At 45.0% G+C, this 26824-nt stretch overlaps 2 protein-coding genes across 3 annotated transcripts; one reads left to right on the plus strand and one right to left on the minus strand.

The window, feature by feature from the left end:
• Positions 1-1053: 1053 nt before the first annotated feature.
• On the minus strand, positions 1054-20179 carry kdm7aa (lysine (K)-specific demethylase 7Aa). 2 transcript variants are annotated; one of them, XM_035610132.2, is made up of 18 exons: positions 19992-20179; positions 11966-12051; positions 11268-11385; positions 10330-10490; positions 7594-7735; positions 6677-6863; positions 6152-6314; positions 4357-4444; positions 4143-4249; positions 3543-3634; positions 3319-3405; positions 2925-3179; positions 2711-2835; positions 2267-2409; positions 2084-2178; positions 1811-1998; positions 1353-1717; positions 1054-1185 (listed from the first exon to the last, which is right to left on the minus strand). In XM_035610132.2, exons 1-18 carry the CDS (start codon positions 20087-20089, stop codon positions 1097-1099), a joined length of 2589 nt encoding a protein of 862 aa, XP_035466025.1. In that variant the 5' UTR covers positions 20090-20179; the 3' UTR covers positions 1054-1096. The 2 variants fall into 2 exon arrangements, with proteins under 2 accessions (XP_035466025.1, XP_035466034.2); XM_035610141.2 differs by lacking the exons at positions 11268-11385; positions 11966-12051; positions 19992-20179 and adding an exon at positions 10634-10711.
• Positions 19668-26609, plus strand: LOC118286060 (endoplasmic reticulum-Golgi intermediate compartment protein 2-like). Its single transcript, XM_035610173.2, has 15 exons — positions 19668-19735; positions 20898-22268; positions 23112-23245; positions 23335-23443; positions 23591-23637; positions 23738-23805; positions 23923-23963; positions 24316-24417; positions 24514-24609; positions 24694-24749; positions 24969-25067; positions 25358-25455; positions 25591-25753; positions 25857-25939; positions 26084-26609. Exons 3-15 carry the CDS (start codon positions 23140-23142, stop codon positions 26153-26155), a joined length of 1140 nt encoding a protein of 379 aa, XP_035466066.2. The 5' UTR covers positions 19668-19735; positions 20898-22268; positions 23112-23139; the 3' UTR covers positions 26156-26609.
• The last annotated feature ends 215 nt before the right edge of the window (positions 26610-26824 follow it).

Below are 26824 nucleotides of genomic sequence, written 5' to 3' on the forward strand. Positions count from 1 at the left end.
GGTCGAAATAAAATAAAATCATCTCTTTTCAATTAATAAATACATCATTCAAAACATAACAAATAACACATTTAAAAAAAGCAACGTCACAGATAAAAAACAAGAAATAAATTAAGCAGGATAACATGCGAATCACTTGAGTGACGACAACTCAAAAATTCCTATTTTAAAACAAATTCACTAGGAGGCAGCACTTTGGGGCGAATTCCCCTTTGAGCAAAAAGACAAGACTCCCTTCTAATAATCAAACAACAGTTCAGATTCAAGAGTCTGTGATGCATCTATTTTTCTTTTTTTTTTTTACAAACAGAAGAATGAGGGAAGGACGCTCCAAAGTGCTGCCTCTCAATCGGACAGTCATCCTCCTCCAAGTCATTATTGCTGGTGTGATTGAGATAAAAGGGGGTGGAGTCGGAGAGGAAGGGACAAGCATGAGTTGAGAGAAGTACAAACGATAAAGCACCTTTTTTTTTGAAAATTTCAGTTTGCCGCCACCTCCTCCTTTAGCACCTAATTCTTTCCCCCCTCAGGGCCCGAGGAAAGGAAAAAAAAAAAAAAGACCCTGCAAGAGATACAGCTCCATTTCAACCAGCTGCTCCAAAACTGAGAGGGGTATTGGGGGAGGGGAGGGGGTGCGTTCACAGAAGGAAGAGAGGATGTAATGGCGAAATATGATGCAGATGATCTTGGCATCGGAAGCAGGAGATGTTTTGCCGTCTCTCCCCCGGCGTTCTTCCACGCTTTCCCTGCTGCAGAACATTTCACGACATGCTCGTCCTCTTTTATTCCGTTTTTGTTCTTTAGTGTGCTTGTAGAGAAGTCGTGCACTTGCTTATACCCTGTCTCCCTAAGCATGCACAGTGAGCGTGTTGGGTTTTTGTTTTTTTGTTTTTTTCGTCGTGTCAAGGAGTTGTTCATTTGTGTGGAACCCCCCACTCCCCCACCCTCTCCCCAAATTCTCTACAGCACAAAAGTGTCTAGTAACAAATACACAAATGTCTCCTTTTTTTCCTCCTCCTTCTTTCTTCAAGAATGCATCTCCAACTTCTTCTGGGGTATTTTTTTTTTTTGCCTCTGGATGTTTTTTTTTGAGTTTTTACACAAAGACACGATTGTGTCTGTTGAGTTTCAGGATCTTTCCCAGTCTCTGCTTGGCTGTAGCCATTCCTTTTTTGGGCCTCTTGCCTGGAAAAGAACAAAAAAAAAAAAGTCAGATTAATTGATTACAAGAGAACATTAACAGAATTAAGGTGTGAACATGTTTTGATGTCAAGAAATCCTGCTCGTGTGTTTAAAGTGAACAGAGAAATTTTCTGCCTGACGTCTGCAACGTAAAAAACAAACATCAGAACCTTTCGTGGCCTGATTGCTGATGGGCGGGGGGTTGGGGGCGTGCCTCTTGGAAGGGTGCAGCGGCGGAGACATGGAGGGGTCACAGTACTGAAAGTCTGTCTCCGGGCTGTTGCCGTGGCTTCGTCCGAGGGGGCTGGGCAGCCCCTGATTGTCCCAAGCCTCGCTGCTGTTGCCCTGGCTGTCCATCGGGCTCTTGTCCGCCTGAAGCAGGCGCTGGTGCTGCGCTGCCTCCCTCTGGCTCGGGCTGGACCACCAGGGCTCCTGGGGCGAGGCGGCCTTCTCGGGCTCGGAGGAGCACAGCAGGCCGGCCATCGACAGCATCCCCTGAATGGCCTCTTCTGTGCTGGGTGAGGTAGGACGGTCTCTGCGGGAGGAAGACGACACAATTACTCACTACATTCACACACACCAAGCGTTGAAAGGTTTGACGGGAAACGTCTCTGTGGGCGTCTCTCACCGTTTGAGTGGTTTGTGTTTGTGCCTGAGTGTCTGGCCAGACTGGTCCAGCTCTATGGTGTGCCCTGAGCCTTTTTGCTGAGATGAGCCCCTCTCTTCCTCTTCCCCCTCCTCCTCCTGCGAACTCCCCGAATCCTCGTCGGAAGATGACGATGACGACGACGAGGACGACGACGACGATGCTTTACGCTGTTGTGGCAAAGCAAGATGGTGCATAAGTAATCAAAACAACCAAAACAGCGATATGTTTGACTTCAGAGCTTCTCCAGATTACCTCTGTGGCAGAGTCACTGTCCGAGTCCGAGTCCGTCACACTCGAGTGTCCTGAGGCTTCTTCCCTGAGTTCAGTCTTCACTCTCTCCAGACCCCCTGCGAAAACATCACAACACACCGTCAGCTGCTGCCAATGGTTTAGCTCGGCTACAATTTCTGCCAGAAATACGGTTTGAATAATCACAGTCAGTCGGTGGTGACGTGCTGAGGAGCGTGGGTTTCATCCGCTCCGACTTCACATCCACACAACTCTTTGGTGGACACTGGCCGTCGGATGTCCGCTCGCCCTCCGTCTTCTCCGGGCTGCTGACCGGCCGCCTCATGTCTCTGCTCACACAAATATACATGTTTGAATGATGGGGAGTGGACAACATGCCAACAGTGGAATAGTAGAAGGATTCAAAACTTATTAAATTTGTTGTATGGTTTGTCTATGCATCTTCATGTTGTGTTTCCTGCAGGAGGGCCACTGTAATGTTGTTGCCCAAGGTTTTTATAAGATAATGTCAGTGAAAGGCTCATATCAGCCGATTTTATCCACCAAACGACATATCAGTCGGGCTCTACTGAGTCTTCATTCGTAAGGTGTGAACATCTCTAAATTGACCAGAGAGAGTTGACCTCTCACCTGATGATTCTGCCGTTCACCAGCATCAGCCGTAGGTGGTTGTCCTCCAACGACTCTGCGGCGGCGGCCGATGCGGTAGACACTTTGTTGAGCTTCCCGTGAACCGTGGCACAGAACGCCGCATCCTGAGAGAAGCAGACCAGAGTCGGTCAGGACGTATAAACCCACGAAATATTAACACAGCGCTGCTTTTTAGGTGTCCGTAGGTCCTCACCTCCTCGAGCGGTCCCACCTCCAGCCGCCTCAGCACCTCCCTGGTGTGCTGCTCCAAAATGTCCAGGTTGGAGGGCGCCGTGGGCTCCTGCCGCTGCTGCTCCCTCAGCCGTCGTGCCGCTCGCCTCGCCCGCCTTGCCTGGCAGAGCCTCTCCAGCGTGGAGCGAGTGGCCGGGCAGGCGCTCGAGCCAGATGCGGTGACTCCGCACCCACTTCCCTGAGATTTCACGGGCTTGCTAACACCGACTGGTTCCTCCTGCGGAGTTGATGTCAAAAACGCACTTGTTGAGTCAAGGGACCTGAACCACATTTAAACTCATCCTCAAGTCGTGTTCTGTTTGACATTTATAAAGAAAGATCAGGTGTCTGTGTCCTCCCTCCTCCTCCTCTCTTACCTCCAGGTGGCGGATTTCCTTGGTCAGCTCTTTTATGAGATGGTTGGGCCTGATATGGTCGGGTACCTCGCTGCTGGGCTCGGTCACCTGGGAACGTCACAACAGACCATGTTCAGACAGGAGAAGTGGACACATCCAGAAGACAAAAGACGACACGGTGGGTGACGTCTCCTTCTGGAACTCAGCTGCTTAAACGCAGGAATGAGCTAGTGGCCAACTCTCACCTCTCTTTTCAACCAGGTCCTCAGTGCAGTGATTAAAGCCTTGACTCCCTCCACTAGGTAGGTTGGTGGTGGACAGTTGTCCTCACGTAGCTCTGAGAAGAAGAGGGGAAAAACATCAGGTTAAACGCTTATAAAATTCAAGGGCAGAAAACTGATTCAATACTAAAAAGTTCAATATAATAAAATGCCTAGTTTAGTATGTTCTTTGATACTGAAGCCATCACCATTGCACTTGTCATTATCTCTGGTGTCATTAATGCATCAGCACTTTCTTTTAACCCTGTCAATTGTTTTTTTATGTCTTTGTTTTTAATGTCTGTTTTTAAATATGTGACTGATCTGTGGAGAAAAGTATTTCACTCTAATGTATGCCGAGTATATATTTTGGAAGTTACAAGAACTCTAGAAGTCAATAAAAAGAGTTCTGTGCAAGTGTGACAACAAGTATACGTAAAATCCTAATTTATTATTATTTATTTTGTCCACTGCTGAAAAAAAAAATCCTATTATTTTTTCCAGGAGGTCTGATGCCACACGTCAACATTTTTAAAATTTAACATCCAACATTGTGCCGTCTCTCACAAACATTTTGTCTCTCACCTTTCAGCATTTCCAGGAGGTTCTTGGCCACGTACCAACAGATGGCCTCGAAGTACGGAAACTTAAAGAGGTCTGGGGTTTTGAGACGACGCTCCATTTCATAACACCTGTGAACCAACACGTGGAATAAGTAAAAACATAAAAAAGAGCTAAGGGAAAAAGCTGTGGCGTGAACTTAATCAAGGGGAGATCTGTGCCCTCCAAGCGTGTTTACCTGAGCTGCATGCCAATGTTGAGGTTGTGAAGGAAGTTCCCTCCAAAAGCCATGCAATCCTGAGAGGTGAGAACAGCATGGATCCAGCCTGCGGGGGGCGCCACAGCACAGAGGTTAACTTCTGCTTCTACACAGACTGTTTTTAGCAGTGACACAATATTATAGGAGAGAGAAAATCACACCACAGCACTTCATCAAACACTGACCAGGTCTGAGTGAATGTGCACAACAGACCCGGGTGTGACGTACAAAAACAAACTTCTTATCCTCCCACAGTCAGACAGAGATAAGGTTATCTGTTATAATAACGAGTCCCCCCACTCAGATATACATTGTTCTTTATACAACACAGAGTGAGAGGAGTGAGTCTGGGGGGGTGGCGGTGGAGGGGTTGGTGTAAGGCTGATGGACAGGCCTGATAATGCACTAGTTGACTGACCTACTGTGCTCTCTGACCCCCACATCTCCACACCCTTTTTTCTTTTTTTTTTTTTTTTTTTACACAATGCTGCTTCAACCTGCTGAGAAGGGGATGGTTGGAAGACTGATTGAGGACGTCCAGCGGTTGACGGGCTGAACTGAGCTTTGTCTTGTTCTGGGGGGGGGGGGTGTGAAGGAACTCTGTCGGCTTTAAAAAAAAAAAGTCCTTTGAGAGGCGGACGGAGGGACAAATCGTACGACTACAGACATTAACTTCACTTCGCTGAATGAAACCGTGTCGTACTCTGCGAGTTGACGAGAAACTGCTAATCAACAACAATAACATGGCGAGTTAAAGGGATGTGGGACTGTGTAGTCAAGTGCAGGGGTAGAAAGCTTTTTCTTCGTCTTTCATTGTGTCGTTTATACAGCAGCTGTTCCTTTTCATTTTTCCATTGTAATTATAATCATTGCAAAGTGTTTGGGTTCGCTGCTCAGAAAGAAATATTCCCCCCCTCTGTTATTTTCCCCTTGGCAATGACAGAGGATTTTCAAGAAGCCTGTATTTTCCTGGCAGGAGTAATCGGCAGCGCGATTATTTTACCGTGTGTGTGTGAGTGTCGGTGTGTTGGTGTGTGTGTGTGTGTGAAAAGACAAAAAAATCCAGACAAAAGATCAGCTGACAAAAACGGCGAGCTGCGATGATACAACACAGCTCGAGGCAAATACACCTGAGTCTGTTCAATTCAAAGAGACTCAGGTGTATTTGCCTCGTTGGACAGATTTTTTGTCCGAAATCAAAGGCTGAACAACGATTAAATCCACAGCCAAGTATATATTTATGCTAATCATTTGGCGGCCATGGCAACATTACGGCTATACCTGTAATTTTCCTAGATTGATTCGCCTGAATGTTCCTTAAATTTTCCCGCTGTTGTGAACACGTCTGACTCGGACAATATCCTGTTTCATATGAGGAAAATGTCTGGACCCAATGTCCTGGACAGTTTCCAGAGTTTATATTTGAAAACATTTTTAGATGACACCTTTTCATCATATGCAGTGAGTTCTAACAAAACTGAAAATTCTCTTTTTTTCCCCTCTACTGTAAACTCTTCTGCCGCCAGTCGCTGGAATGTGATTTTCCAGTGTGTTTCTTACTGATTCGCTGGTTATGGAGAAGGAAAACTGTATAAACTGCCAATCTACAGCTTATTGTTCATTTGTAAAAACCCACAGTGAACACAAACCAGACCAGAACTAAAAGGTAAACATTTTTTTTTTCCATTTAACTACAGGTGCAAAAGGTCCCAAAAAGTCCAAACAATAGTTTTTTTTGATGAGAAAGAAACTTCACACGGGCGTAAGTACAGACCTGTAGGGATGAGCAGGGTGGTTCCCTGGGGTACGACACACTTGTAGCACTTTTCCACTTTGTCCCCGAAGAACACTTCGCTCTGATTGGTAGAGGAGCTCCATGCCTCATATAGTGCAAGGTTGGCGGGAGTGGGCTTGATCAAGTAGAAGATCTTCTCACCCTACAAAACACAAAGAAGAGGAGTTTGTCAGCACACGTGGATGTTGTGCGTTTGTGCGTGGTGGCTGTGATGACGGTGCTGCTGTAACTAATGCCCGCCCACATCCCATCTGAAATTCATGTTAAGCTACCGGTTTATAGAATAGACCGTGAAATCATAGGGATGTGCACAGCTCCTGGAGCTTCGTGATGTGGGAAGCGAGGTGACCTTTCAGCCTTGACTACACGCCTGAACACCACAGTATATATACAAACACATGCAACAAGCTTGACTAATGTGAGGGCAGCTCAGCCTCGGATTACACAAACAAATAGTTACTCTGCCCTGGAACACGTCTTCCTGACACAGCTCTACACACTCACCCAGAGAACGTGGTACCAGACAGAGGTGCCTCCGAAGTCTATGTGGAAGTCTGTGTAGCTGTCCTTGACACCCATGAGGCAGTACTTCTGGACGAAGGGCTTGGGGAAGAAGGAGTCATCGGGCCAGTAGTTCTCCACCCAGGACATCTTCTGGGCCACGTCGGGAACCCGCACCAACTCCGACATCCTGCAGAAAAAAAAGGGGGATTAAGGTTAGGAGGTTGAATTAAAAGTCATCCTTGGCTAAAGAGTCCCATATTTAATTTCAGTCATGCATGTAGAGCAAGATCTTCAAAACCTGCCCCCAAGCTCAAAAAATTAAACTAAAATTTTCTTATATTTGCACAAAGTTTTTTTCGGCTTTGAACTGCAAAGATGGAAAATTAATTTGGACCGAAACAAACGAGAAATCTACCATTTAAAATATATATATATAACTTCAACCGAGCTTCCTTTTTTAACTGTGCACAGGAATTTAGATGCCGACAATAATTTTATCTCTCCATCATTTTAAGGAATTTGATATGGTTTTAATCTTGATAAAAACAATTTCTTTTCTTTGTATAGCTATCATAGCTATTTTAACTGATTTTTATCTACATGTTTATCTTTCAATATTTTTACACTTTTATATATTTATTTTTGACGGGAGACAAAGAAGCCTGTTACGATTTCATTGAATCCGAGTGCAATGACAATAAAGATCTTTATGATCGATGTTTGAAGCAGTGAGAAAATAACTCAAGATAAGATTTTGATAAAGTTGAGAAACAGATAAACTAAACCTCCTGCAATGCAAACTACACCTGCTGACATTCCTGAATGTACATAAGCATTTTTCCCAAACCTGTGCTGACGTCGTTCATTAAGGAATCTGAGGAGATGGTACGGGGCGAGTGAATCGCAGCGTGGCTTACTTGGTGTCGGAGAACTCCAGGCTGATGAGGTTGAGAACCTTGGGCCGATGGGACGTGGTGAAATACTTGATAAACTCGCTCAGCTTCATCTTGCTGTCCGCCTGCCGCGCCACGTCGATCACATCGATGACCTTGTCCCCACCTGGACGAGAGATATCGGCCGGTGAAGTTCTGAAGTCATTGAAAAATATCTTCCAACTTTTTCTGTCTTTAAAAAAAAAAAAATAGTGGCTGCTGAGTGGGTGTGGGGGTTCACTGGGGGTCAGCGGCCCTGCTGGCATCTCCATGTGCTTTCACAGATCGAGCCCCGAGGTGAACTGGCACCAACGTGGCAGAGTGGGGGGGGGGCCGTGGTGTGTGAGAGAGACGAGCGAGACAATCTGTCAATCTGTCCTGACCACCGGGTCCCTGAGGAGGTGCGGTGGGTGGAGGTGAGAGGCCCGCTGCCGTTTAATGCACCTTTTGTGCGTGGAAGACTCAGAGCCTTGGGTTGAGGGAACATACATATATATAGAGAGAGAGAGTTTTCAGATTCTAAAAAGGAGGAAAAAAAAAGACGACCAAAGCGAAGACTCGCAGCTGAAACGCTACAAATCACACTCGGGTGACACGTGGGGCCGGAAGTAGGACCGCGCTGCAGTGTGGAGCAGGACAGCTGGTTGTTGTATTTCCCCCAACACCCCTCCCACACACCTTTTTTATTACCCCTTTGCCTGTTCCCTCTCTCTCTCTCACACACACGCACGCACACACGCACACGCACCTCCAAGGCCCAGCTGGCCAGCGTCTGATGACAGAGAACAGCTGGACATGAGGCCATCAAGTCACACAGTGAGAGAAAAAAGCTGCTTTAAAAAAGAAAAAGACAAAAAACCCACACAGACACAACGGCGTGCTCAAACACTAGCCTCACAAACACCAACAGCGAGTGTTCGAAAAATCAAAGAAAATCCCCAGCTCTGCAGAAACCCCACGTCTGCCACGATCGGGGTGATATATCACAACCCGGAGATGTTAATTAGGGTAATTGTTGCAAATATGTCTTTGTCAATATGCTCGAACCAGGAATCTCTTTACTCCCCGCGTTAATTACGGTTCACTTGAGAAATTGTCTTCCTCGTAATTCATCGGGATTTATTAGATATAGAGGACGGTGAACTGCAAAATGTCCTTTTTTACTTTGTTTGATGTGCAATATGACATGTCAAAGATCAGTGTGTGACCTCAAGCACTCGGTAGGTCACTCCAGAATTTAGTCTCTTAAACATAAATCTTAGGGAAAAGTCAAAGCACTATTTTAATGCATTATCCAACTGTTTGAGCCTCAGCCTGCTGCACAGGCTGTCGCAACAGCCAGCAGACTGTGGAAATATTGGATTTGAACTACTAACATATCATTCCGAACTATAAAAATACTTCTACAGATACAACTTGCTGCTGTAACGCACGTCATGAAGAAACATTTTGACATTTTCTGCAGAAAGGTCTGCGTCAGCAATGCCTAGTCAGAATCGCTGATCAACGTGAGGTTAGACATGATCGTCTTATCACCTCACAGCATCTGTTTTCCACGATATTACAATCATTTTCTGCACACATGCTTGTTGGATTATTAAATTCATCAGAACTAAACAAGGTAGGGAAAAAACTCTGCCAAGGCCCAACAGTCTCCTTAAAGTCAATCAAGCTGCACCAAATAGTCCTGTAAATATCCCTAGTGTTTTTCAGCAAGAAAAGTCTGTTGGGTAGTTTTTGTGTAATCCTGGACAGGGGCAAAAAGAAAACCTCATTGGTGGAGGTAAATATGCGCAGAGAGGAAAGACAACAAACTGAGGATGTGGTGGTTGCATGGTTTGCAGCTTAAACAATAAAGCCCAGCTTTTATCTCTTTTTCATAACACCCTGGTGTCAATTCAAACCAAGCCTTGTCTCAAGTCTCCAGACTCTCTTCCTTTTTTGCTTATGTTGGAAAGAACGTGTCTATACGCAAAATCCAACCTCACAAACCATGTTTTTCGAGTCATAAAAATGTAAATAAAGGGATGGATGTACATATCTTCATGCAGCTTCCATTATTCCTCAAGCACTAGATCAAATCATCGACCACACACCAAGACGACTGCACGACTGCCCGAGACCCTGTTGAGTCACGGAGGACTTTGACGCTCACTCCCCTTGTCCTCATTGTCTTCCAACAGTAAGAAAACGTAACCCGACACCAGGTCCCCTGGTCACGACACCTGTGCCTTGGCTTACATGGGCATGGGAGAGGGAGATAACGTGAGAGCGGGAGTCTGTAATCTGAACTTAATGATAAAAAACACCAGCCGGCTCAGTAATGAGCTTGTAACCGGAGCCGGGAAGTGGCAAGCTGTTTTCGGCGAAGGAAGCGCGGTGGTCACGGAGAGGGCAGTGAAAGCTTAGCTGCCACTCGTTTAGGAGTCATTCAGCCGTCGTCTGATGCCTGATAAGTAGGTTAAAACCCCGTGAACCTGGAAACCCGCTCACGTCGACACGCAGATGGCGCCTGCTCAGCGGCGATGGCCACTTAGCCGGCCGGCGTTGGGGGGTTTCATTAGCTTTTAGGGGGCAGAGCGAGTATTCCAATCACAGAGCCCGCATCCTTCCCCGAAGGACGAACATTAATGTGTTCCTGTAAATTTAATACAGCTTGAGGGCAACCGGTTTACAGCAATAGAAACGAAGCCTGTGTCCCGCATTGGGAGTTTTCCTTACCCACATACTGCTCCACGTCTTGGACGGAGAAAGTCGGGGGTGGTAGTTTGAGTCCCAGACCCTCCATCTCGGTGACCCCTATGGGGTAGTTGAAGCCGTGTCTCTCCAGGTACCTGGGCGTCACCTGCTCGCCCTTCATGCGCATCAGGATCTCCTCGCCACTGGAAGATCATAGCAAGTTCAGGTCATCGACGGAGCCTCGTGCTACATCCACACTAAACGTAGTAGTGTTCAGTTTTAAAACCCATCACTGCTGCTACGTTTACGCCTGCCATCCATTCTACTCCAAGTGTTTTAAGCTCACCATTCACATACACTGGACATGCGCATGCCGGTGTAAACAGGAGGCAGATTGTCTACTCTTGTAGTCACTTAGTGCAGAGTTCCTTACTTCCGGAAAATACTATAAATGAGAAACAAAACTTGTGTAAAGTAAGAGCAGGGATTTCTTTTCTTGGACCGACGAGGTGGAACTAGAACTTAAAGTTAGTATTTACTGCATTTTGCCTCAGGAAGTGAATGCAGGTGACTCGCAGCCCCAGAGTTTTCAAACTAAAATGGGACAGGCAGCATTTCCAAACTGTTTTAGGGGCTTGGAAACTCCAGCGATGCGTTTTAAAATGAAAACGTAGTAATGTGGATGTTTCACCTCGTCATCGGTCCAAGAAAAGAAATCCCTGCCCTCACTTTTCACCATTGTATTTTCTGTAACTAAGAAACCAACTGCAGACACCGGCATGCACATGCCCAGTGTACCCCAATGATCACTTGATGCACATATTCGTGTTAGAACGGACAGAGATTAAAACGCTCTTCTGAACGTGGCCTGTTTGAGCTTTTTTTAATGTAGAATCATGATTTTTCAACGTGACACACAGGTCCGTATTCAAAAAGTTATCCGTCCATTATCTGTGCATGTGTTCACATTAATTATCTACCTGGCAAAGGTCCTGCTCTGCAGCTCCTTGACGAACACCGGGGTTCCGGCCTGAACTGGCTTTGCTCCGTCGTCCAGCTCGGTGTAGTCGTGCCGGTGCCCGTTGTTGCGCTTTTTCACTGCAAGAAACAAGAGACAGGAGAGTTTCACTGGGGTTGTTTCGGTCTAATGTCGTCGTCGTCACCCTCTTCAATCTCGCGCCACCACAAAAGTGGTGAATTATTCACAACAGCGCCAATTTCCGTGAGGACGTCTATTCACTGCTCAAACCCCCGTGCTAAGAGATGGTGATGGAGGGGCTCGCTTGTCCAAACAAAGTGGAGGGCTTACAGCACCATTCAATTAGCCGGTTAATGTCTGCCCTGTGGGCTCTCAGAGGTTAACCTATTCCCCCTCCCCCCACTAAAAAAAAAACAAAAACTCAGACTTGACTATCACAAGCCTTCTCTCCCCTGGGACCAGTTCGACATGCACAGAGAGAGAGAGAGAGAGACAGGGTGGAGTTGAAATAGTGAATGACAAGAGGGTTAGACATGTAAATGTGAGGCAGAGAATCAATGGACAGTGTTTGATGAATGAGATGCATGTCAGGGCTGAGGGAAGGAAGGAGGGAGGGAGACACGCACACATGCACACACACACACACAAACAAAAAGCAAAAGGAGGCTGATGCCACTAATGAGAGAGAGCATTACTCACTCAGGGAGGGTCCGTGTACGACATCACAGTTGGGACAGTGGTAAACATCGATGTCCACGGCATGATGCTCTTCTACCTGCACACAGCTGGAGCGGGACAAGAGAAACAGAGTTAGAGCAGGTTCACCGTTTGTTACTGTGGGACATGGGTCTAAAAAAGTTGGGTACAAGATGATACCAGCTACGATGGAAGTCAATATACAGAAGTAAACATTCAACGGCGCTGCTGTGATGATGATTTGTTGAGGCTCATTTAATGCTTCATTCCTATTGGTTTGATAAGAAAACATCGGTCATGGCCGCTCGGTCATCAGTCACACTGCGAGTTTTGTCTTTCTGAATTTCTGACACTTCTGTCAAGAAATTTTGTCCCAGTCTATCTTTGGTCACAAGACCGAGACAATGTGAGTCTTTGAACGTTTCACACAGTGTGAAGAAAGAAGAAAGCAACGTTTTATACCCATTGATCCATTTTTCGTATGGGACGTCCCAAAATCACACAGTGTCCACCTGCTATTGGATTCAGGATTTTTATCTAACATGCCTGGTTCATGACAAACTTTTTCCTTATAAACTTTTAGAACGAAATGTAAAATGTGAAGCCATCATAGACAAATATTTCTAGGAGACTGTAAAAGTAGGACGTGATCAATAACATATGCCTCCAAAAACCTCCAACGTGCTCTCAAAAAACAAACATAATTCGCCATGTGGACAAGTTTGAGGACAATCTCTGAAACAGATGAACGACACCCAAGCTATTGTCAAACTTTGTCAAAGCTCGTGCATTTGATACGAGAGGAGATGACAAGGGTTAAACGTTTGAGGTAAATAAACACCTAGAAACAGCAAAGTAATGTTTTTTTCCTGGAATATGACCTTTGATTCAAATGATTTGTGCAGCTACACTGTTGTTTGACAGAGGAGCAAGACTCCGACAGCACATTTCCTGTCTCTGGCACAATCATTATTTAAGGAAACAAGTTGTTGTTTTTTCCTACTGCCACAAATCATTTATGTGAATGCAGCAGCAACAACAACCGCTCATTGGGATAGTGAGGATTGTTGCAGACTTTGAGTTTTTATCCCAAGAAGCTGCGATGGTGTCGCTCACGCCGCTACCCCCGTCCTGCAACTGCCAAACCACAGGCACCGACACACACGCATTCCTCTGCTGCATACCAGAGCCCCGCTCCGGAGCAGCACGGGGTTGTCGAACGGCGACCGAGTTGCCTTTAAAAAGCCTGAACAGTCAGATGGTGGTGGATGTTTAGAGTTGGGGAAAAAAACTGCAGCGTGTTTCTGTGGCCCGAGCACGTGCACGGGTCAGCTTAATGGTGAAGTGATGTGTGCATAGGAGGTGGAAACACTTTGTTCTGGTTTTTATTTTAAAGTGATTGCTGAAGTACGGCCATTGAATTTCATGAGATCATATCATACGTCCCCAGTTGACCTGGAAATGGTTAAATGTCTTCTGGCTGATTTTTAAGACTGATCCTCCAACTCAACACTTTGCACAATAAAAGCTAAGGGCAGGGGAAATCTGAGACAACAAATAGTTTGGAAAATTCCGACGACTACACGGAGCAAAAAAAGTTATTGTTTAGAATTAAGCATTGTTGATCAGAACAGGTTAAACTGAAGCCGTTTTCAGGCATGAACTCCGGCGATGTCAAGAAGATTGGGTGCAGACATTTTCTAGAGTTTGCCTTTCACATTTGAGGAAGGCGGCAAGAGACTGTCCGAGGAAAAAAGGAGATTATATTCCTGAACTTTCAGGCGAGAGGTGGCGCCTGGGTAGAGGTCCCACTCGATCGCTGCGAATAGCTTTTCCTGCTGTGTTCTCACATGGGCTCACTCTGGCATCACCAGATGTTGTCCAGAGCAACACTTGTGGACATCTGTGTTCTTACATACAGCCCCTCTGGAAAAGCTCAGGTAAATGTGCGGACTTTAGTGCTGGACGCAGCTTAACACACCAAGCTACACCTGCTCTATTCATACTATTCTGACTTCTCATATGACAGAGGTCAATGTATTTATGTCTCTTGCTCTGCTTCTTTTTAATTAGGCTAATTAAGAAGCGTTCCTCTAAGCACCATTTAGCGCTGAAATGACCCTCAGGAAGGAACCGCATCATGCAGTGCATATCAAAATAGCAAGCACTGACTTTAAACCAAAAGTTTACAAACCATCATCAACTTTTTAGTGAGTGGCTTTAAGTTTGTGGCCAGTAAAATCCCAGTGTCCGGCTATAAAGGATGGGTTTGCTGCAGATGCAACCTCTTGCTTTTAAATCGTGAAAGCCTGCCATAGGGACGGACTCGACCGCAGCCTGCTATCGCCGCCTTTGATCTGCAAGGAAGGAATTGCAGGAAACTGTAAAGGAAATAAAGCCGAGGGCCATTAACTCATCAGGAAGTGGTGAGCTCGTGTGAACGCCGGGCTCCCATCACCCTGGAGCACTAACAGGATATCAACAGTAGCTGCCTCTCCACAGTTTTTCTCACACACACACACACACACACACACACACACACACACACACACACACACACACACACACACACACACACACACACACACACACACACACACACACACACACACACACACACACACACACACACACACACACACACACACACACACACACACACACACACACACACGTGTTATTACTGGCTGCAAAACAAAAAAAAACGAGTGGAAAGAGCAGCATTCCTGACGCAAACAAGCATATATCTCTCGAAATTTTTCTACGCAGTTGGAGGAAATGATCAAGTGGCTGCCAGAATCCTCCTGAGCGACCTACTACACAAACACATTAGGAGGTTTTTGCATCAGTCCAGTAATTTATGGAATATTTGTTCTGGCATCTAAGTGCGTCCATTTACTTTTCAGTTGTATCGTCACTAGTTATACTTTTCCTGCAACATCCACAGAAGAAGAAAAAAAGGCACTGCTGCTGCTCCTGCACGTGAGCGAGAAGATGCCCAACACTAACACTGCACACACAGCGCTTGGCTGTAGTATTGTTGCCGAGCTCATGTAACAGGAATCTTTGGTTCAAACATGTGGCTGTCGTCTCGGGGGGGGAGAGTCACTTCTCTCCGGTCGAGACGTACGAGAGCAGCGTGTGCTCGGCATCGCTGTCCTCATCTCACTTTCTTCTGTGTGATGCCACAGCGGGGGGGTCGGGGGCGCTGAGCCACAGTTTGCAGGTCTGACTCAGCGCATGTGTCACCTGTAATGATTACTACTTAACGGGGCCTTGGGAATCCGTGTGGACTTGAGAAAGCGGGTGTTAAAACGAGAGGGAAGCTCAGCTGAAAAAAAAAAAGGAAAAGAAGTGCCTGTGAGCGTTTCCTGCCTTGCTCGGGCTTGACGGTGCATTGCATCATCGCAAAGCCGGCGATTGTGCAAAACAGTTTTCCAACCCACGTGAACCCCTGTTGGCTTGGAAAGCGGTTTGGTGCGAGGGATCGGATTGAATGCAACTGAACTTGTTACTTTGTAAGACAGTGTGTTGTAGGGACAACAACAACAGAGCATACTTTAACAGAGACTATGGCCAAAGATAAAAAACAAAACCTCGCCATAATTCAGACGGAGTTGCTCTGCCGGTGGCACTGCAGCAGATTACCAAGCAAAACATCCCTTCCTGGACAAGAGGAGACCGTGAGTACTCGGCCAAAACCCCCGGACATCAACAGCCCCTCTCCCTCCACTTCCTCTCGTCAAGGGCCTCCTTCCTGTGTGACTGAGAGGGGCTTATTCATTAGTCCACGCACTATGAGGGGTTCATTGTCCTCGGCGATCAGCGCAGAGACACAAAGGCTGGAGGCGGGCATTGCCATTATTTTAAGCTCTAAATAAGCGCTCCGCATGGGGCCGCCGACACGCCTACGTTAGGGAACTGCCAGATCTCTAATGGATGAGTGGTAGGAGATACAGAGGAGATGAGGGCAGTTAAAACACACCTGGCTGTCTTTATCTGTCTTTATCTACCCCGGAGGAGCAGCGGACTCCTCCGGCCCTTCTCCTAACGCACTCAGGCAACTCTTACATAAACAGTGCTGGACCTGGACAGCGGTAAGAGCCACTGAGCCCTGACTGATGAATGGAGGGGGTCTGTCTTTTCTGGCCCTTACCGGTTAAATCATTGTGGCTAGCTAGGCATAAAAGCCACCTAACATCTATGCAGTGGTTACAGCTTGAATAGAGACCGTAGGCCTCTTGTATAGTCAGATGCTGAACAACAAAAGAGGATTACTTTGTTGTTTATGGGGCGTCGGGGAGCCCCCGGGGAGTTTTAACAACCTAATTGTTTTTTCGTCACAGGTTTGGGGTTTGTCTCGATGGCTGCTGGCACGCAGCGCTTTGCTTTCGCACAAGTCTTCAACGTGGTTGTCCCCGGTGGCCCCTGTGAAACCCCACAAAGATGTCAGTCTTGTGACTGTCTGCTGCTGAAATTCATCGGCCGATAAACTCACAAAGGGCTGAGTACGAAATCCCCCGCGCCACGCTTGTCAGTGGACGTCTTGTACAATGCCGTGAATTACAAGATAAGATACGACCACAAAGTAAGTAAACCGTTTTTTAAAAACACTGAGCTGCCTTGTTGTATATTTCACCTGGCACTGACAGACTGTTCATTGAGACTTGATTTGATATGAGGCTGAGAGAGCTCCAACTACTCTCTCACATCTATTCGAATGCTCTAATAGAGATGAATAAATGAAATGAACTGTACGGCATAATGTATGTCTTTAATGTCATAATTCACACTGACTGGTGATCAATAGTGAGGCTCTTGACCCCTAATCAACATTGATCAAGCTTAAAGTAATGCAGTTTCCCGGCCCCCAGGGACGGCAGCACGAACGAATGTAAACACGGCTTTTAACAGGAGCTATGAAGCCGCACTTTACTTTGTCCAATTCACTTATCAGACATCAAATAGATGAAAGAAGTAAAAGAAAGAAAAAAAATCTTCTTCGGTCATCCAGCCGTCTACTTAACACAAACAAAATAAAGGCAGTGTGTAGAGGGTATCCATCTCTCTTTAGCGTGCTCAGACTCTGTGCGACATTGACGGATTGTGCATTGAACTTGGCTCACTGGAGCTCCCCATCAATCATTTCCGCTGTCCCATCGTGCCCCTGCTGGTTTATCATCCCCCCCACGCCCCCATACCTAAACCAGACAATGGGGCTGTTTGGGGGCCTGACACCTAAACCCTATGGGTAAACACCGTGATCCGACTTGACCGCGGCGAGGGTTTCCAGCGATGCCAACATCCACGACGTTGACATAAATTGGCACCGGGGAAACAATCTTTTAGTTAGGGGAGGCTCTAAGTGGTAGTTAAGTTGTGCTCTAAGTTGTGGAGCCCAAGTTTGTGCTCCACAACTTGGGCTCCAGTCGAGGGTTCTGGTGCCTAGTGGGGTCACAAGCAGACGCTTAAAAACATTAATTTTATACAAACAAATCATCTTTGTGAAACAAAACTTGTCAGAGGTGAAATCCCTCAAACAACTGACGAGATTTTTTGCGGGCCAATAAGATTGGGAATCACTCCTTCTACGGATTCAAACGCCGCTTACAACAACAATCTAATTTGAACCGGTTATTTATTTTTACGAGCAACCGTCGCTGTACGGGAGTGTGTAACAGTGACTGATCTAAAAATAGTTTACAATCACAACTACTGCCGCCCATCTGCTACTGCATCTCAAGACCATATCAGCAAGAGAAAGGATCTCCCCTTTATCCCCGATAGAGCCGGGAGAAATCTCTGTGTATCGTTGACACTGCAATATGACGCCACAGTGGATTGGGTGATGTGTGTCAATAGTGGAGTCTGTACAGAGTACATGCGAGAGGCACTTCTCAAGACAAATACATGTCTCCGTTTCCCCGGTTACCTCACTGGTCACTAGTCCGACGCGGAGGAACCACAGTTGCGGATCGCCCCGTGTCCTCACACCATTTGAAAAGTTCCGGGCTGTTTTGTGTACCGAAATGCTGAGAGATGGAAGAGATGGAGAGCAGGACGCTCTCCAGACAGTGAAACAAAAGTCCCCCCACACACAAAAACCACGAGGCACGATGAGGCAGAGCTCCTCTCCTTTCCGTTCCGTCGGCGTACCAGCATCTACTGCCAGAGAATACCCCCTTTCCTTCTGGCCCGCCTCGTGGGAACGAGGCTGGAAACGTGGCCGTCATTGGAGCTCGGCTGCGCGTATGTGTGTATCTGCTGATTAGTCATCAATGGGGGAAGCTCCGGCATTTGTTCCTTTTCTCGCTGGCACATGACGCAGCCGGCCAGTCTCTCTCTCTCTCTCTTTTTTGGCTGTTGCACGCCACAAAATTCTAGGCAGTGGAGCTTTTCTGGCAAGCGACTCTTAAAATGTGGTTACGCAACAGCTTCCGTCATTTCCACACAAGCAGAAAAAAAACCAAGATGATTGTATTCATAAACAGTTGCCGTGGTGATGCGCCCACACGGGCAGATCAAGGGACGGAAGAGTGGGGGAATGTGAAACTTTGGTTCTATGACGGCTTTTGAATTTTAAGGATCCTTATTTGAAAGAAAGAGTGACAGTTAATGAAGTCTCGTTCTGCCGAGTCTGACACCGTGTATAATTTGACGAGACACTTTTCTCGATCCACATGGGGAAAACCTCTCATTATCCTTTTTTTTAGCTTAAGAGCACAAGCTACCCAGAAGCCCTCTGTCTTTGCTCATGGGCATATCAGCAGGCCTGATAAAAGAGGGTGAACCCTGATCACCCAGTCAGAAGTACAGTTGGTGTCCTCATGACCCAGGTCGCCCTGACATCCCCCAAAAGAATCTGGACACTAAAACGTAATGTGGGTGCGGGAAACAACGCGTATGACTGAAAAACAATTACGAAACAGGAGGGCATTTCACAATAATACAATTCCCATAAAATATTTTGACAGCCACCACACACACACACACACACACACACACACACACACACACACACACACACACACACACACACACACACACACACACACACACACACACACACACACACACACACACACACACACACACACACACACGGCGCGATTCATAAAAAGCACCCAGTGATTCACTAATCATCAGTAATGTGTAAAAGATAAAAGAATGAGATTAAAACGTATTCAGTCCAGGAGCATGTGCCTGTTCAGTTCCTTGATAATAATAATAATAATAATAATAATAATAATAATAATACCCCTGTCCACCACTAGGGGTCTCCTGCCATGTGCCTCCTCGGCTCGAGAGGGGGGTTTAAATTTCTCAAGCTGTCAATCAAAAGCAAAACCACAACAAGCACCTTGTTCTCTCCACCGTTTGGTTTAGTTGACCACTAAACATTTCAAACATTAAAAAAAAAGAATACAAAAAGATTACACATATTATTGAAGGTTGGTTGCCCTTAACCTTAAATAACCTGATTTAAAGAGGCAGATTGCGGGACTAAGACTCGTAACACCAATATACATCGACTGGTTTAAAACACCTCTTGATCCGTTAAAACACAGTGAACCCTGACAGTTACATTAATTATTAGGATGATTATTAAAACATTCATAAGGAAAACACGCTGCCTTTGATGTGGAGCGACGACTGACTGACTGACGCGGCTCGGCGACTCCGATAGATCCGCGTATTAGTGGATGAAGAAACTCTTCTCTCACGAGTCAATAACGTTTATTATCAACACATTTCACACGCGGCAGCGCCCGGGTGAGTGTTTCCAACTCGCTCGCCGTGAAAACGAAGTGCATACGAGCCCGTCTGGCGACGAACGAAACAGCACTTTCTTTCGTAAAGTCCGCGTCAATAGACGCGTTTAAAACCCCCGTCGACCCGCCGCTAGCGTTAGCATGCTAACTTAGCCACCAGCGGACGCCGCACCGACGGAGCCGTCGCCTTTCTCCGCCACAGACACCGGGCGTTTATCGCGGTTCCGACGCGGCGGGGGACGGTGAACTCGACGTACCTGCCGTGGAACCAGTCTTTGCAGATGTCGCACTCGATCATGAACCGGCTCACGTCGTACGGCTGCCGGCAGACACAGTACAGCGGGGCCGCCGCCATCTTCCTACTGTCCCCAAACAACGCAGGAATGAAGCGGGGCGGGGACTCGACCTGAGCCCGGCGTCCGGAAATAGCCGAGGCTGCACGAGAGCCGCCATTCGAGGCAATCCCACCTCTGACGTCACGTTTTTTTTTCTTCTCGAAATTATTCATTTCCATCTGCTCGTGTGTGTGGGGACAACAACAATAGAGACTTAACTTTTTCCGACAAAGGAATGACATACTGTATTTTTTCCCACTGATATAATCTGAAACATGGATCATAGCTCAACAGAATAAAGGAAATTATGAGCCTTCAGTTTGCATTTTCAGATATACTAACTACTACTATTCAAACAATGTGACCTTTTATAAAAACATATTTCAGTTGATTTATTCATTGAATCCATTCAACCCAATATTTCATTACAAACTGACAGAGGACTCCCAGGAAGTTTTGTCCAAAAATACTAACTAAGATCCTTAAATCATCACAGAATTATGTCAATCTGATTTTAGAAAATAAATGCATATGAGCTTATGCACAAGTATTGAAAAATTATAAGTTGAAAGCAGTGCCTTAAATAATCTCATTTTATTAAATATAGCTAATTGTGAAAATGTAAAAAAAAGCAGGTAAACATATGTAAAATGTGTTTCAGGTAAATGGAAGTATCATTGAATACCCACATCCAGAAGTGTAGCATCAGCACAGACTAATCAGTAACCTATAAACCTTTAAACACATTAATGTGTCACAGTTGCAGAGTTTATCCTCCTCTTCTCCTGTTCTCACACCTCCTTTTGTAAACAAAGCTTCTGTTTTCAGAATATTCTCAACCATTGGTGGCAGACAACACCGCCGTCAGAGGAGCATAGAGAGCCAAACCACAACCAAATCCACCCCTGGTATGTCTCCACGGAGTGTGTCTGACATGCCCTACGTGCTTGCGTGGTGAATAGCAATGGGACCACCGACCCACAGCTTGATCTGTGAGCTGACAGCACCCATCCCCCCACACGCCCATCTGTGCTGCTCTGCATAGGCAAGCAGGCTTGGTGCATGCATGCAGAGACTCCCGTTGCACAGGAGACACATGTGCAGATTAGGGTAGTTTTTTTTGCCCCCCTGGTGCAGTCTCAACCTGCAGCGAGACGTAAACAACGCCTTTGTCCCCAGGTGACAAAAGCAGCCTGCACCAGTTGGGTTGTATAATTGATCGTTATCATGTCTTCACATTAGTCTTTCCCTCTTGTCAGTCCAGCATGAGCAGTGCAACTTCACGTCTGGTGCGCAGATCCACACATGCCTGTGAACACTCCTCCTGGAAGCTAATTGCCCCCTTGGAAGTGGAGGTCAGAGGTTCTCAAGATGGGTCTGTGTCATTGCTGATGGATGGTCATGCACAACGTCTACCTTCTTTAAGTGACCGTGTGATCATTAACCATAGAACAGGCTGGATTGTTTTACCCCCAAAAAGCATGGTTTCAGCTTTTTAATATTATCCATGACAGTGGTTTGCACTTTTACAAAAATTTAATGGGTGTTGTGTTGAGAAATGTAACACCCCCCTTGCAAAGGTCAAAGTGTAACAGGCCGACTTCTAACACCATATCAGACATGACAAAGATATACAACAGTCAAGGTTTTCAGATGCACAAAATGTATCAACACCAATAACACCAAAAATGTCCGACTGTGTCAACTGTACATGGTCTGAAAGCCTTCAAAATACAAGAAACATATATATTTTTTATAGAATACGTATAAAAGATAGTGATATGAAAACATTGTATTACATTTAATACATTCTCTGTGCAACATCAGAGAAAAATGGTATAAAGCTGAAATAATAAATTCAAAACTTCTTACAAACTTAAAAATACATTGATTAGACATTAAACTCCTCGTCCACCAAAGTGTTTAGTGTTAAAACGCCACCTGCTGGCCGAACATCGACATTGCTCGCTGCGCGTCCGCGCTGACCGGAGCGCGCACGCCACGCAATCCTGTGACGTCCCAGTTTACCCAAACAAGGAAGAGGCGAGCCGGGCCCCGCCCCCCTGTGGGTCAGCCGCATCATGGATGGAGGTGGCTGAAAAATTCAGAGCGAATTAAAAACTGCACCTGACGACTTGTGGAGTTTGGCTTCCAGATGTCGAGGAGCACGAGTTAACATCTGACCAGATGATACACGAGGTGAGATGAATGGAAAACGATCGGTGTTGTGAAGCAGTAACAGAAGCATTAAATGAGGTAGACGGTGAACAGATATATATATATATATATATATATATATATATATATATATATATATATATATATATATATATATTCAAACAGTAATATTATGTACTACGTCAGCTGATTTTTTTCGTATTAAATGTTAATTTGAGAGAAATTAACTTGTGTTTATTTGAAATAATTGATGTATTCAGTTCATCTGATCAAGCTAAAATGATATGAGGACTAATATCAAAATCATTAGTAAGACATGTGGGTACGATTTGATAATCTCAGCTGAAAGCTGAAACAACTAATTGATTCATCGATTAGATGTGTCCGACAACTCACTTTTAATTCATTGATTAATTGTTGTCTTTCTACAAAAACAGTTGCAAACATTCATTTGTTTCTGCTTCATAAATTTGAATATGTCTTTTTCGGATTTATGACTTGTTATGGACCTAACAGTTAATTGATTGATCAAGAAAATAATCTAATTGATTGCTTATGAATATAATTGTTAATAACTTCACTAAATATTATGTGATTTCTAATTGACACAAAACGAATGTATGTTAAAATCTGTTTTTTGTTTGAAGATGAAATGCCAAAATAAAAACAACGTTTTATTTGTCTCAGATGAAGTCATGTGTGCTCATATCTTAAAAATAGAATCCTAAATTTTGGATAAAATAAGATATTATCTGGAATTCTTGTAAATTTCATAATCAGTTTTCATGTATGTGGATCAATAATCTGTATATCAGCCTCCTTGGAAATAGGCCAGAATAAATATATGTTGATGTGTCGGTGGAGGCGGCGGTGACGTGTCCCGAACCCGAAGATGAGGCGTCTGTCCCGGAAGAAAGCCCTGAGTCTGGTGAGGGAGCTGGACGCCTTCCCCAAAGTGTCCGAGAGCTATGTGGAGACTTCAGCTTCAGGAGGAACAGGTGAGACATCCTTCAGAAGAAAAAAAACAATAATAATGATATCAAAAAAAGATATTAGTAACTCTATTTATCTTCTGTCTCATCCTCAGTGTCTCTGATTGCTTTCTGTGCCATGGCGCTTCTGGCCGTCTTAGAGTTCTTTGTCTATCAAGACACGTGGATGAAATATGAATACGCAGTGGACAAGGATTTTTCCAGGTAGATTTACATTCAGCTGTCGAATGTAAATAATTACACAATGAATATTTCCTCCCATTATCTTGTACACATGTTGCATCGCTTATACCTATAACATAGAGAAGAATCTTCTCGTCGACCTGACTAACTCTCACTCATCTTTTACAGTAAACTGAGAATAAACATTGACGTCACAGTTGCCATGAAATGCCAGCGTGAGTGTCGTTTTCTGTCACATACAGAATCCCGTCATACACTTGCATCGAGGACGTGTGTATGTGTCAGTTAATTTATTATAGCTGTGCATGATTGCAGATGTCGGAGCAGATATTTTGGATTTGGCCGAGACCATGATCACGTCCAGCGGCCTCCAGTACGAAGCTGTGAGTTTTGCAGCACAAATTATCTATTAATGTTTTTTTCTTTCCAGCTTTAAGAAATATTAATTTTCACTGTCGCTTTCCCCCCCCCCTCTTCTCTCTCTGTCTTTGTTTTATCAGGTTATTTTTGAACTGACACCACAACAGAGACTGTGGCAAAAGTAAGCTACCATCACGTCACTCCACCTGAGTACCAGAGCCAGAACAATATTTCACTTTTCGAAATTGATGTTATCTAATCAGGGGGCTATGGAAAAGCCTCAGTGTTTTTCTTGCATGATGAGAAACCTCTCGATCTCATTGGTCAGCAGCCGTTTTCGGTTTCAGTTTTTTGTGGTTACATTTGTATAATTTTCTGTTCTGACTATCATAATTTTAAAGATTAGAAAAAAAGAATATTTAACATGATAAAACTTGAGGACACATTTTGTTTTCATGTCCATGAAAAATTTGAGTCTTTTTAAAATGACTTACCTTCTTCATTCCACATGTTTTCGTAAATCTGTCCTGCAGGAATTTGCTTCTCATACAGAGCCGACTGAGGGAGGAACATGCCCTGCAGGAAGTCCTTTACAAAACTCTGCTGAAAGGAGCTCCCACCGCCCTGCCTCCACGGTCAGTAATAATTATAATAACAAAAAAAAAGAGGAAATAAAATGACAGGCACAAAGCATAAGGATAATATACTGTGCTTTGTAAATGTGTGTGTAGGGAGGATGGCTCTGTGGAGCCGCTCAGTGCCTGCAGGATACATGGGCACGTGTTCGTCAACAAGGTGGCAGGAAACCTGCACATCACTGTAGGAAAGTAAGAAACTATAATTTTATGAATTTTTCCAGCTGTAGGATTTGTATAAATAACTACATACTTACAACTTTTTGTCTCTTTCAGGCCCATCCATCATCCTCAGGGCCACGCCCATATTGCAGCGTTTGTGAGCCATGAGAGTAAGTTAAGGACGATATTGTAATTATGGTTGCGCATGTTTTTCTTTGGCTTGCTTGGTACAAGTCTGCACATCGTAGCAGGCGACACCGTTTCTGCTGCCAAGGATACAGCTTATTTATTGTACATTTGTAGTGAAAACAAAGTTTGAGTGTGCCTCCTCAATCAAAGTTGTTCAGATTCAGATTCAGATTTCCCTCGTGTTCATCTTTGTGTCACAGCGTACAACTTCTCCCATCGAATTGACCACTTATCTTTCGGGGAGGAGATAGCGGGCATCATCAATCCCCTGGACGGCACCGAGAAAATCACCCATAACAGTGAGTCGCTCGCAGTTTTTTCCACAGACGCGAGATGAGGGGAATTAAAAACACGACAAAGTGGATCCCGACCTCAGAACATTCAAAATCCAGTTCACCGCAGAATTAACGAGGTGTCCATACAACTATTGAATCACGAGGTTGAAAGCAGGCGCACCTTGGATTATCAATGCCATGTCGCTGTTATGGGAGTGTTCATGCGCCTGAAGCAAAATGACTGGACTTAAGTTTTCCATAATTTTCCTCCATGAGATTGATTTAAAAACACTTCCTGTTTGATTCTGCTCCAGACAACCAGATGTTCCAGTACTTCATCACTGTGGTGCCCACCAGACTCCACACGCACAAGATATCTGCAGACACACACCAGTTTTCTGTGACCGAGCGAGTGAGTACGATAAAGTCAAATAAAACACCACAGCCAGTCTTGTGGGGGGGGGTTAGAGAGACGGAGACAGGAAAAGAAGACTTCTAGGGAAACACATGGAGGAGCAATAAACACCCGACTGTCTTTTTCTCCAAGGAGCGGGTGATAAACCACGCCGCGGGCAGTCACGGCGTCTCCGGCATCTTCGTGAAGTACGACACCAGCTCTCTGGTGGTGACGGTCAGCGAGCAGCATATGCCGCTGTGGCAGTTCCTGGTGCGACTGTGTGGCATCGTCGGGGGCATTTTCTCCACGACAGGCGAGCGCCCGCATTTTGTCCTGCGAAACCAGGGAATATGCAACGTGAAAAAGTAAATGAACCTCCTGCTATTCATTGCTGTGTGTTCCCCCTCTCTGTAAAGGCATGCTCCATGGGCTTGTTGGCTTCTGCTTCCATATCGTTTGCTGTCGCTTTAAATCGTCGGGAGTCTACAGGCCCGGAGAGGTGAGTCCATGCTATCATCTCGTCAAATAATTACACCGTCTGAATATTTTTCGCTCATTATCGGAAACACTTTTTGCTCTGTGTGTATTTAAATCAGAGAGATTAGGATATTGACTTGTACTAAACACGTTCTCTGGTGTGCAGCTACACAACCAGGTCAACAGCCTGAACAATCACCAGATCCCCCCGTCGGCTGACAACGTTCCTCAGGAGTAGACTTTTTTTTCTTTTCGTTTTTCGCTGAGAAGGTTTATCTACAGAAGATATCTCCTAATTTATTGCTGTTTGTAAGAAATTGTGGTTTTTTTGGTGCTTGTGTTGGCTTCTCATGCGTTCTCTTCCTGAAAAAGCTCAAGCTTTCTTTCAAACTTCTTGTGGCGTTAACTTAAATATTTTCAAATTCACGTTCAGATCAGTTGTTTAGAACATTTAACACATTCAAACACATCACATGTTGTGTTGGTGCTTCTTTAAAACTGTTGAAGTATAAATCAATTTAACAATTCTTCTGTAGTTCTGTTTCTCAACAAAGCATTTTATTACGCTTGTCACGAGGATGATTGCTCTGACAGGAAGCAAACATATTAATTATGAAATCATTTAGCCAGAAGATATCCTAGTAGTTTAATTGGTCTTTGTTTCAGCCTTAATTAAAAATCTATGGCTTTGATTTTCACATTCATCTTTTACTGTCTCCAGTTGCAGACACAGCATGTTATTGTTTTTATACAAATAAATACAAAAAATTTTTTCCTAGACAGAAATCCAGTGTTCGAGGAAGAACACGTCTCGGTCATAACTGCTATTTTACCTTTAGCAAGTGAGAGCATTGATGAGGGCTTACAAGTAATTCAAAAGCTTGATAACTATGAATTAATTGTTTTT

Source organism: Scophthalmus maximus, chromosome 12, assembly GCF_022379125.1.
Source record: "Scophthalmus maximus strain ysfricsl-2021 chromosome 12, ASM2237912v1, whole genome shotgun sequence".
NCBI classification, from domain to species: domain Eukaryota; kingdom Metazoa; phylum Chordata; class Actinopteri; order Pleuronectiformes; family Scophthalmidae; genus Scophthalmus; species Scophthalmus maximus.

Excerpts from the sequence above, each read along its gene's own strand:
- kdm7aa (XM_035610132.2), bottom strand. The coding sequence starts at position 20,089 with ATGGCGGCGGCCCCGCTGTACTGTGTCTGCCGGCAGCCGTACGACGTG. Across the intron at positions 4,250-4,356 it reads AACATTGGCATGCAGCTCAG|GTGTTATGAAATGGAGCGTC; the intron begins GTAAACACGCTT and ends GTTGGTTCACAG. Across the intron at positions 2,179-2,266 it reads CACGTCACCACCGACTGACT|GGGGTCTGGAGAGAGTGAAG; the intron begins GTGATTATTCAA and ends ATGTTTTCGCAG.
- LOC118286060 (XM_035610173.2), top strand. The coding sequence starts at position 23,140 with ATGAGGCGTCTGTCCCGGAAGAAAGCCCTGAGTCTGGTGAGGGAGCTG. Across the intron at positions 23,806-23,922 it reads GCGGCCTCCAGTACGAAGCT|GTTATTTTTGAACTGACACC; the intron begins GTGAGTTTTGCA and ends TTGTTTTATCAG. Across the intron at positions 23,964-24,315 it reads CAACAGAGACTGTGGCAAAA|GAATTTGCTTCTCATACAGA; the intron begins GTAAGCTACCAT and ends TCTGTCCTGCAG.